Source organism: Plasmodium fragile, assembly GCF_000956335.1.
Source record: "Plasmodium fragile strain nilgiri unplaced genomic scaffold supercont1.40, whole genome shotgun sequence".
Lineage (NCBI taxonomy): Eukaryota > Apicomplexa > Aconoidasida > Haemosporida > Plasmodiidae > Plasmodium > Plasmodium fragile.
In genome coordinates this window covers 1-11,838 of record NW_012192620.1, presented here as the reverse complement: position 1 = coordinate 11,838, position 11,838 = coordinate 1, and the positions used below count along the sequence as shown (strand labels likewise).

Genomic DNA, 11,838 nt, shown 5'->3' with positions numbered 1-11,838 from the left:
GTGCATTTACGCCTTTATTTGTGCGTGCATTTACGCCTTTATTTGTGCGTGCATTTACGCCTTTATTTGTGCGTGCATTTATGCCTTTATTTATGCATGCACTGATTTACTTTTTTCATGTTGATGCGTGCATAGGGGAAAAACTTGCGCCAGTTAATTTTCCCCCTTTTGTGTTGTCCCTACGCTTAATATGTGTTTGTTCTTTACACCATTGCACCACTCGTATGAGGTGATTTTTTTTTTTTTTTTTTTCCTGCGGCGGTGCTCGTAGGGCCCGCTGGACAGTTGGCAGCCACACACGGAGGTGAATCAAATTCAAAAGGAATAATTTATAAAGTTGTATATGTAATAAAACAGTGTAAAGGTTAAGATGGAGGTGGTAACGAAAAATAGGCCATAAAAAATTAAAAGAAAAAAAAAAACTTCATCAAAACTGAAGTAAGAGAATACAAAGGAAATATTTTTAAATAATGTTTTATATTTCAAATAAATTCTCTTACTCATTGTAAAGTTGAGATAAATATTTAACCAATAAGTGAAGGTGTTGTAAATGTGAAAACAAAAGAGCAAATTTATATACGTAGTTATGTAGAAAATTATTTTTTTTAAAGTTTTATTGCGTGTGCGCAAAAAGTAAATATAACTTAACAGTACGCTGATTATTATAATGGTAAAGGTGTTAATAACGATGTTGTATATTTGATTTACTTGAATTTCAATGATGTAATGGAAAAGGAAGAATATATAGTACATGACAAATAGCAAATTTACAAAAAGCTTGGTTTTGTTTTTTCTGTTTAACATTTTTTTCGCCTTTTGGTCATCATTTTTCAATTTTTTTTTTTTCACACTCTGATTATGACTATTATTATTATGGTTATTATTGTTTTCGGAAATTCCAAAATGGTCTTTGAAAAAGGATTTCTCATCAAGATGTGTCTTCTCAGAATCGCTGTAAATTTTCTGGTTTATTTCTATACTCACTTTTTTCCTAATTTTATACTCATTCACGGAACGCTCCCTTGGGTGATTGTCGAGGCAGGTGAGGTTGCTTGGGACGCTGTGACGGTTCGGGTTTAAATTTTGGCTTATGTTGGAATTCATATTATTGCTGACTTGGCCATTACTCACACTGTTACCTCTTTTGTTGCCGCTCCGGTCGTTATTCTTTTTACCCTTGGGGGCATAATCGGGAATGGAACCAGGCGTCGCATTTTCTTGGTGAGATGACAGACCCTGTGGGACTTCGCTGCAAGGGGCAGTATTTCCCTTTTTTGCCTTTTTCTGGGGAGCCGCCTTCTCGGGCGTCTTTTTTTCCTTCGCCTCCTTTTTGCTGCCCTGGTCTACCTCCTCCTTTTCATTTTTTCTTTTGCACAAATTGTTATTTTTATATTTTTCAAATACTTTGTCATAGTTTCCGTATAGCTTATCCATTTAACTTTTTTTTTTTCCAAATTTGGGCTGCTGTCTATTTTGCACGTTAGGTTCGGTTCCACTGTGTTCAGAGGTCACCACTGTCGCGGGTGATAACGCTATGTGCGCCGACCCACTTTATGGTGATCGTCGTTTTGGGGGGAAAATCGCACTGGTGACTGACTTCGTCGCTGTTATCTCGCCAGTTCGCACGATTTCCCGTTTTTCATTTCAGGACGATGTAGAGGGAGAAAAAGAAAAGCACAGAAACATCCAGGGCAATTTTTTCCACTGCGAAAAACTTTAACGCATGCATGGGGGAGGTTATAGCCAGTCTAATGGAGTGCACCATGCGGGGGTTGCTTTCGAGTTGAAAAATATTAAACACGAAACGGCCGCATGTGCACATACATGTGTATGTGCGTCTATTCACACAGAGCTGCATGGCAGCGCATGGGTCTGTGCACAGATGAACCTTTCTACACTTGCTGCGATAACGTTTTTAACAAAAAACAAAACGTTATGCGAAGGAAACGCACAAGGTGTTAATCAAAAAAGGGAAACAGAATTGTAAAAAGGAAAACGAAAAAATAATATGAAACGTGACCACTTAAAAAAATATATTCGTACACGCTTCATTACGAGGCATAATCACGGACATATTTCTTCTTCACTTGTGAAGCTTGTCTTTTTTTTTTTTCTTTATCTCTCTTTTTCTCAGTTTGCATCTTCGCTTATTTCAGGAATACAGACGCCCTGCGGAGAGAAAAAAAAAAAAAAAAAAAAAAAAAATTATCAATGGAGAGAAAAACGATCACGACGCACATAGACATGCGTAGAGATACACATGTACCCATGATTTTTGTGCAAATATAAATAATAATAAATGAGTAAAATGAATTGCGAATGTTGCTTTTTTTCTTCTTCTTTTCTTCCATTTTGCGCGCTTATTTTGGCCACTTTTTCGTTTACTCGCATTCTGCTCTTACCCCTGCCTTAGACTTCCACAAATTTTTCCTCACGTTTTGCAAATCCGCTTTGGGGTCAGGCTTATTTGGCCTTGCTTCTCTAATGGGACCAGCTTCCTCACCAGATGAGCTTTCATATCTACGGGTTAAAAATTGCGAAGCGAGTATTAAGAATATGAAGCGGCAGACATGGGAAAAGCTTTAAGGCGCCATGTCTTTCTGCTGATCGAAAGGTAGACTCATTCAAGGGGGCTTGCTTTACCTGTCGTGCCTCCACCTATCGCTCGTGATCGATCCATCATCGCTAATTTTCCTGCCGCAAGGGGCAAAAAGGACAAAAAAAAAAAAAAAAAAAAAAAAATGTATGCGCTGTGGGGTGTTACAATTTGTACGCATCCATTAGTGCAAAACTGACGTGCACTATTTTTAACATTTTTAATATATTTCTTATTTTGTCTTACCTGTGTCTATGATTCTTCTTCTTTTCGTACGCAAGGAGCAGGGGATTGAAGGGGTCCTTGGGAATGGGTTCATCGTAAGAGCTACGAGGGAGTGAAAAGCATACGGGAGGAAAATGAACACATGGTATCACTACCGTGCGTCACGATAAATCACGTGTCGGCACATTGCGTCGCATTACACCTCCTCTCTTGTTATATACCATGTCATGCGGGCTTCATTATTGAGAGATTCCTTGAACAACACAGTGGCACCTTTTTCTTTTTTTATTCAACAAAGCTTTATTGTTGACACATGAAGCACTCACCTGTTTGTCCTCGATCTGGACCTTTTGTGTTTTTTTTTCCTGTCCGCGTCCTTTTGCTTCCTGTGCCTTCTGTCGCTATCATAGCTTTCTTTGGAAACCCTTTTCCTCTTCGTCCTTTTGTCTTCATTGAACCTATTGTCGTGTGTGGACTCTTTCTTCTTCCTCCTCTTCCTGTCCTCTGATTGGTCGTCATTTTTGTGCTCTCTTTTATGGTCCCTTTCGCTCACGCCTTTGCGCTCCCTCCTGTATTCTTTTCTGTCTTCCCTTTTGTCCCTTGTTGTGATATCCTCCTTAATATCATTCTCGTGCTCTCCACATTCTCCTACTTTGTGTTCCTTCTGTGTGCCCACATCATGATCGTAACTTTGATCCACCAGCGCGTGCTGTTGGTGTCGTTGGTCCTCCTTACCACTTCTACCGGCGCTTCCCGTTCTGCTCCTTGTCCTGCTTCCCCGTTTCCTCTTCCGGATCCTCTTCCTCTCCCTTTCCCGTTCTCGTCTCCGTTGCCTTTTTTCTTTTTTAATTTTCCGGACAACACGGATATATAAATCTGAGTCGATGCCTGTGCTGTTGCTCACGGTCGAGATTGAAATTTCACTTAGCGAATCAGCATGGAGGAAATTTTCTTCGTCCTTTTTCTTGTCCCCCTTGGCATGGCCTTCCGTTGTCGCCTTCACATCGTCCCCATCGTTTGCCTCTTTTTTGTATACATCCAAGGGGTTATTCAACAGGTTCTTGTCCTTCATTTTGTGCATGTGTATATATTCTTCCTTTCCCCGAATGGTAAGATCATTTCGCAGGTAGAACAAAAAAGTGTACGCATGATACGGGCGCAGTTGAAGCAAGCAGGCATTTCTCGCTTACACTTCGGTTTCTGCCCCCGTTCGTTATGCCTTCCGTTCCCTTCACCTTGGGTTCGGTTCGTTGTTCAGGCACTTCCTTTTCGCTTAAATGTACCTCCCTACTTTTGCCTTTTTTTTTTTCACTTTTTAAATGTCGTTGCTAGACAGTACAAATTGGTGCTAACGCTAATACTGCTCACATTTATGCTCTTTCACGAGTGACATTTTGCGCCGAGTTGAAGTGTCGGTAGGGTGTATTCCACATTTTGTGTTAATTCATTCTTTGGCCTTTTCTATACATTTTTTTTTTTATCATTTTCTTTTTTTGCGCCAGACGATATGCTTAAAAGATTGTTTTTCTTAACGGTAGAATTGGGGAAGCAAAAGTTTCGGTGGGGGGAAAAAAGCACATGAGAGAAGTTCGCCGCCAAGTGCAAATTGCAAATTGCCAACTGTTGAACGTGTGGAAAAAAAAAAAAAAATGGGGGGAAGAACTGAAAAGTTGCAGCACCTGCACTGTTCCGTTTTTCCTTGAATAATTTTCGCGCTTCTCTACTTGTTCCTCTTACCATTGTATATACATATATATATTTTTTTTTACTCGCTATGTTGGTCACGCGTACAGTTTTGCTTGCACCCGGAGGAATACGTTGAGGAGTGAATATTGATTGACACAAAAAGTAGGGCAGCTTGAAAAAACAGGCCAAGGGGCATGTCACGTTATTAACATTCAAAAAAAAACAAAAACAAAAAAAAAAATAAAAACAACACCCGTGAGTAACTTCGTGTACACCTATTTGTGTACACATGTGGGGAACCCCAAACGAGCAGAATCTTTCACTGCTTAATTTTTGAAGTGGGCACAGCTAATAAAGCCACCCATCGCCACCGATCAACGAACATGTACAAAGCATATAAAGGCACATGTAGCGCTCGGTGATAACCGTAATAACATGCACTACACTTATAGCGCCATGTGCGGGTAAATAGGGGGGGACACAATGACGTTGCACCCTTCACACTTAGGCTAAACGTAGACATGCGCCCCGGTGAAGAAAATAAAGGTAGCATCGCCACTTCTTTTTTGCGTCAGAGTTTTTTTGCGAACTCCTGTAGGTGATGCTTTATGGAATCCATATTTTTTAACAAGGACTCAAATTCGGATCTGTTGAAAAAAAGGATATTCTTGTTTTTGCAGCATATGCATAGATTCGGCTCCACTTCCTTCACTCCTTTTACTCGGTTGAGGACAAACATGGTACGTCCATACAGGCCCAGCTATCCAAGAGGGTGCGTCATGTTGGGGAGAAAAAATGGGGTGTCAACATGGTGAATTGAAAGAGTAGGGTAAGGCGGCTCCCCACACCATGGTTACCCCGCGTGGGTGAAGCTGCGTCTCCATCTCATATATAATGCATTACGGGGGGAAATACAAAAAAGAAGACACATTGGCTGATGGGGTATTCGTATCAGCGTAGGACAACGTGCCATGTCTACCCAGCGCCTTCACTCCACTGCTCGTGTATTCTTTGCCAATTTTACGGTACTTTCCGCTTGGCACTTTTTTTTTTTTTTTTTTTTTTCGTTGCACGCTCACGGTCACCTTACCTTCTCATCTTGGGTAATTTTTATCCTGTTTCTCGGGGGCCATCCAGAGTAAAAATGATACCCTTTTCTCTTCGTTTCCTTTTGAACTATATCCCTAAATCTTTTTAGTGCACTCTTAAGAGTGCTTTTCTCCTTCACATATTTTAACGCTTCGTAATTATTATAGACATCGGTTGTGATTCCATTTCCGCGGCTTTGAGCTGTGCTTCCCACATTTTGCTCCTTTGTGGAGGTGAAGAATTTCCTTTTCGAAAATCCTGATAAAGCAGAATGGCAACACATACGGGACGGACGTGAATAAAAACTATGCATAGTGATCAAACTATTGTGTGACTTGGCCCATTCACATATCTTTTTGTTCCGTGAAGGGGACAATGAGTAAAGGGTATATTTTCCTCCCTCTTTTTTTGTATTTACGCATTACGTGTAACTGTCCGAGATAGGAAATGAGGAGGAAACATCTTCGCGCCTTTTTGCGAGGTGAGTTGTTTCTGAGGGAATAGGCGCGGTGTTCATGTGGTGTTCCCAATGCGAAGAAGTGTGCTAGCCCCTGGGGGTTGGCAACTATATCGCGGACGAGCGCTTCGATTTCGAGTGGGTACACTTCCACACCTCTTCGCGGCATAAGAAAGGGAAGAAGGAAACCAAGAGTGCACCATTGGGGGAGCTAAAAAAAGGAAGCAACATTGGAAGTTATAGGTCCTCCCTTTCTAAGATGTGAATTTATTTGCCGAAGGGAAGGCGCATTTTTTGTTAAGCTCATTTGTTTGTCTCCCACAAGCGGCCACACTGTTGACCATTACGTTACCATCATTTTGGTATTTGTTCTTTTTTTTTTTTTCCAGTGAAATATCTGCTCCTGTGCAGTTTCGTATTCTATTTTTTGTTTCTTCAAAGTGTTAACGAAAAAAAAAAAAAAAAAAAAAGGTTTATAATATTGCGGGATTTTTCTCCCTGTTACGATACTGTGAAGCAGCTTCCACATTAAGGGGAATAATTTTACCCATTTTGGAGTTTAAACAAATCACGTTTTTATTGTTAAAAGGGATGAGGAGGAAGAAATCAAATTTTAAAAAAAACGCAAACGACGTGTACACGCACACAGTATTTTATAAACATTTTTTTTGCAACGTTGTAAAAATGTAAGCTATAAGGAATAGTTATATCAAACAAGTGTGTGTAAAGGCTCAGTGGGAGGGGGGAAAAAAAAAAAAGATACAAAAAAAAAGAAAAAAAGAACAAACAAATTTAACAAGGGGGAAAATTCCTTTTTTAAAAAAAAAAAAAATGTTATTATAACATTTCGTAATTTTCTTCCCTCTCAAATGCGTTTAGATGGTACATATACTCTTTGTTCTCCTCCAGGTTGATGCAAATCTCCGAGGTCGTTCCTTTCAGATCGGTTATGTCCTGCGCAGGGGGGGAGGAATAGACGAGAGACATGAAGAGTGAATGCATGGTTACTTCTGCACATTGCAACACAGCATAATTGCGAGCAATTTGCGGCGCAGTCTTTATTAGCGTTTTTCCCTTTTGGTCAAGTGTACCGCACGCGGTGTGACTCGACTTTCTCCTATCAAGTGAAGAACCCTCACCTGTTCATTCTTCACAACGGTGTTCCTCACCGAGTTGGTAAATTCGTTATCCGCGTGCAGGAACTTCTGAAGGTTCTTTTTTTCGTGCACAAGATTTTTTATATTTTTGTTAATTTTTTGCAGCTGACTGTCTATATTGAAGGAGTTAAAGAAGTCCAAAATTTCCATCAACTTGAATTTACTAAATTCATACTTATTAGAAAAAAAAACAGAATTATTTTTTAACATAAAAAGTTTGTCCAATATGTCCAATCGAAATAGCAGTCTCTGAATAATACGTTGTGCTTTGGTTTTTATTTCGAGGAAATTATTTTTTATGATATACAAAATGAATAAAAGATTTTCATTATTTTTCTTAATATGTAATTTTCTTTTTTTAAGAATCTTTATATTTTTTTCCTGATCACTTAAGGCCATTTTCACTTTATCCAAGGTGTAAATTGGTACAATGCATAAATTATTTTTATCGGGATTTTTTTCCATTGCCTTGGCGTATTTACTTAATATTTCCTTCGAAATTAAATACTCATGTTTGTATATATGGTTGTTCCATATTAAATTACAAAAGGAGCTTAGCAGCAGTGAGTTAATCACTCTGTTCTTCGACTCGCTCATTTCATCCTTCAGGTAAATGAAGTTCATCATGTACGGGTTTCTGTCAAACACGTACGTTTCAAGGTACGACTTGCACATGAATATTGTGCCAAGCTTCATCGAGATCTCCTCTAAGTGTGTGTATGTGTGGGGGTGCGTACGTGCATGTTAAAGGGGGGATTATACAAACACAGTGGGTGGAAAGTATGCAACACACATGGAAACAAATGGACATCGCTCCTCTCTCATTATTTACCACAAAGCTGCTCCGTCAGGGACTTCCTAATCTTTAGCGAACTGTTAAAATTGAATTTATTTTCAAAGCTAAAATTTCCACTTTGGCGCTCAATTTTTGAATTGTTCTTTTCGGTGTTTTCCTTTAATTCGTCGACCTTCCCGCTGTTACTGTTGCTGACTTGATTGTTACTGGCACTGTTGGTATTCTGATTTGGGTTGGCATTACTGGGGGGATCCACTTTGGCAAAATTGTCTACCTTGTTTTGGCCTGGAATCAGGTCCTTGTTTAACACACCTAGGAACCCGCTTTGAGTCGATGTGCTTCCACTTGTGAATACGTTTGTTTTGTTACTGAAATTGTTAGCCGCACTGGGTGCGTTATTAAAAGTGCTGCTCAACCCAGCAGCCCTGTCATTTTGTATATTATTTGAAGAAACGGTTGGAGGGTGTAATCCCACAGGGTTATTTAACGGGTTGCTCACATTTGAATTACTTACATTGTTAGGGGTATTAAAAGCGCTAAATGTATTCATCTTTTTTGCTTTTTTTTTTATTACATAACTACGTGTGATGTGTTCTTTTTTTTGAGGGGGAGGCGATGCTTCGATTTGTTCCTCTATCACACACGAAAAATATACGTACCAGCGTACTGGGGGGGATATATAAGGGCGGAAACGAATATATATATATATATATGTCCGTTTTTCCTCCTTCGCAGAAGCTGTTCTCCCCTTTTAATTTTTCAAAATTAGGAGGTCATATTTCCCACGCATCGTCTAATACTCGTGCAAGCAGACTGCGCATGGACGTTTGCTTTCCCCCGGGTGCATATATACATGCGCATTTATGTGCGCGTTCATGAAAGAAATGAAAGGGCGTTGTCCCCGCGGTTTCACACAATCCCATCCTATTTCAGAGGGACTTGCTAATAAGTGGGGCGAATGAACAGGAATGGAAGCATCTCCTCAGCTCATGGAAGGGCGGACGCAGGCTACTTAAACAAAAATGAAAATAAAAAAAAAGGCTAAGCTATAAAACGAAGGGAATCTTGCATAAACGATGACATATTAAACGCAGACGCACGTACGTGTATGTAAAATATGCCTCTCGTATATTTTATTTCTGTATACCCTTCTTTTTGATTAATGAGAAAATTTCCACCCCATTTTTGACAAAAAAAAAAAAAAAAAAAATGTTCACAAGGTCTTCTTTGTGAGAGATGTATATATCTTATTCTTGTAAAAAATATGAACAAAAAAAAAATGAAATCGCAACTTTGCAGAAAATAAAAAAAATTATTAAGCAAAAAAAAAAAAGAAGCTGCGCAGATGAGGTTAATTTTGTTAATTTCATGTTTACTATAATTTCATTACGTGGAATGAGGAAAGGGAAATGCTTAATATAAATAGTACGCATATAGTATGCATGCACGTATATGTATGCATTTTTTTTTTTCCTCTGGAAGGAAAATCATCGCATAATGTAACAAACCGCCGCGCATGTCGCAGCCCTTGACTAAAGTACTGGTACCCGGTGAGGCTTAACTAAGAGCTGCGACTCTGTTGTGTTAAGATATACACCCTAGCGTATGTGTTGCCACTAAGGAGGTAGGCGCATACACAAAGGGAAAAAAAAAAAAAAAAAGTTATATATGGTTACATACAGTTGTATGTAGCCGTATGCACACACGTAACGAATTATACAAAGATGAGAATTAACCCCCCAATTTTTGTGAATGGGGATGGGAGGCCTCCTGAACGTACGATGTGGAAAAATCCGATTGACCATACCTCTTAAGAGAGGCTTAAATACCCCAACGAGTGAAAATTTACCAAAATGATTTTGTTTCAGCGCGTCGCAATTAAAAGTATGTCGGCGGGCGTAAACAGAAAAGAAACGAAATCTTTCTGCCAGTTTGAGAATTTTTTATTTTTTTTTCTTTATCGTGCATATGTAGGGTTACATTTCACAAATGAACATGCGGGATGAGTTCTTCAGCACATGTGTGTCTGCCAAGAATTATTCCACTGTATGGCGCAAACGGGACTTCTATATGAGACACATCGAAAATCACGTTGTTCCGCGTAAGTGGGGAATTTCTAATTCGCCTGAATTTTTTATGTAGAATGGGATATTTCTTTTACTTTCCAAAAACACCACTTAGTTATTATGGTGTGTGTCGAATAATGTTTTTTTTTTTTTTTTTTCTCCGCCCACCTGAGCCTACGCAATTGCGTGAAGTAAAAAAGAAATTAATTCGTTCGATGAGGTGATGAGGAAATTATTCTCTACCTTGAAAGGTGCAAATTTTTGCATACATAAAAAGGAAAAAAAAAAAAAAACAGGTGAGGCCAATAACAAATGAACAAAGCTGTTTACAGAGGTGTATTACACACCGTTGCTTCGGAGTGTAACGAATCTTGTGGTGACCTTCCCCATTCTTGCCATTTTACTTTTTTGGAAAACGCATTAACCAAGCCGATGCATGTCCACGCGCAACTCCAACAAATGGAAAAATGAGAAAGACGCAAAGGTTGGGTACATATATTGGTTAGCAGCAAAATGACAGAATGGGAAAAAATTCAAACCAATAATGTGCCACACGGGAAAACCGCAATTGGACCCATGTTATTGTCTTTTTTGTTTTTTTGAAAAATGTTACATAAAAAAGCCTTTCCCGTAAGATTGTAGGAGGGAGAAAATGTTCATAAAAGGGAGTGAATCTCAAATTTTTTTTTTTTTATTATTCATTGTTGTTTTTTGGTGAGCTAGCCAAAATGCTTTTATTGGGGAGTCTTTTTTCACGTTATCATTTTTTTTATTTTTTCCCCTTTTGCGGCATTACAGAAAGATAATTGCATGCAATAAAGGAATGCATTTAAAATGGCGTAGCTGTTTTTGTGAAGCCCGAGGGGAGGCGTACATATGTTGAGAGACTTTTCCCCTCCTTGTCATTTTTTTTTTTTTTTCCCTCCCTCGGCTTTGTTTTGTGTGTTGTATACGTGTAAGTTTTCTTCCTGTCTCTGCAGAGATCACCCAGTTGTGCAGGCCTGTTCGGGTAAAAGTTTCACGCGGCTGATTTGATCCTTCACATTTGGCACTTCACGGTTCGTGTAATTTTATTTTTTTTTATTTTTACATGTACGCGTGGAATGCGCGTTTGTCGTTTTTTTGAACAAAGCATGCATGTGATTAAATCTGTTTCTCGTCCGTACGCGTCATTTTACCAGCAGCAAAATTGTATGTGCGCGAGAGCATATTCCATTTGTAAGCTTACATACATATTTATACCCTTGTTTGTACACATAAGTTTATACTTGTTCACGCATTTGTTGCAAATTTTGATCAAAAGGAAGGTTCATATGAAGCTTAGTTACCATTTTACAACTGTCTGATTCTGTTTTTGTCTTGTTACATCTCATGTTTCATCTCAAATGATTGACCCTTTTTTCTTATTTTAACATGATTATATGAGAAGAGGAAGAACAACAACAACAACAACAACAACAAAAAAATAATTAAAAGCTCAATTTATGTAAGCTTTTTTTTTTCCCCCTTTTTTAAACATGTAACTGTTGTGTTTTTATCAACTTGTTCCCTTTTTTTTTTTAAAAAAAAACCCTTTTTTACTTCTTTCCTTTTTTTTTTTTTTTTTTTTTTTTGTATATATATAATTTGTAAAAAGAAATATATTTGTCTTTGCTTGTCTTTATTTACATGTTTTTTTTTTTTTTTCTCTTAAAAAATAAATGTGGAAATGTTAACATGTTATAACACAACGTTAATTTAAGTGAATATCCAATTTAACTTAAATC

At 38.5% G+C, this 11,838-nt stretch overlaps 3 protein-coding genes across 3 annotated transcripts; all 3 read right to left on the bottom strand.

The window, feature by feature from the left end:
* Positions 1-315: 315 nt before the first annotated feature.
* On the bottom strand, positions 316-1,434 carry AK88_03461 (uncharacterized protein; the record flags this gene model as incomplete). Its single annotated transcript, XM_012481078.1, has 1 exon — positions 316-1,434. One exon carries the CDS (start codon positions 1,432-1,434, stop codon positions 316-318), a length of 1,119 nt encoding a protein of 372 aa, XP_012336501.1.
* A 696-nt stretch (positions 1,435-2,130) lies between these two features.
* On the bottom strand, positions 2,131-3,893 carry AK88_03460 (uncharacterized protein; the record flags this gene model as incomplete). Its single annotated transcript, XM_012481077.1, has 5 exons — positions 2,131-2,169; positions 2,403-2,520; positions 2,644-2,694; positions 2,843-2,923; positions 3,148-3,893. 5 exons carry the CDS (start codon positions 3,891-3,893, stop codon positions 2,131-2,133), a joined length of 1,035 nt encoding a protein of 344 aa, XP_012336500.1.
* A 1,185-nt stretch (positions 3,894-5,078) lies between these two features.
* AK88_03459 (uncharacterized protein) lies at positions 5,079-8,556 on the bottom strand (the record flags this gene model as incomplete). The annotated part of the gene is made up of 6 exons (XM_012481076.1): positions 5,079-5,267; positions 5,598-5,819; positions 6,022-6,088; positions 6,898-7,007; positions 7,193-7,917; positions 8,043-8,556. The coding sequence occupies 6 exons, from the start codon at positions 8,554-8,556 to the stop codon at positions 5,079-5,081; spliced, it is 1,827 nt and encodes a 608-aa protein (XP_012336499.1).
* Between the last annotated feature and the right edge of the window lie 3,282 nt (positions 8,557-11,838).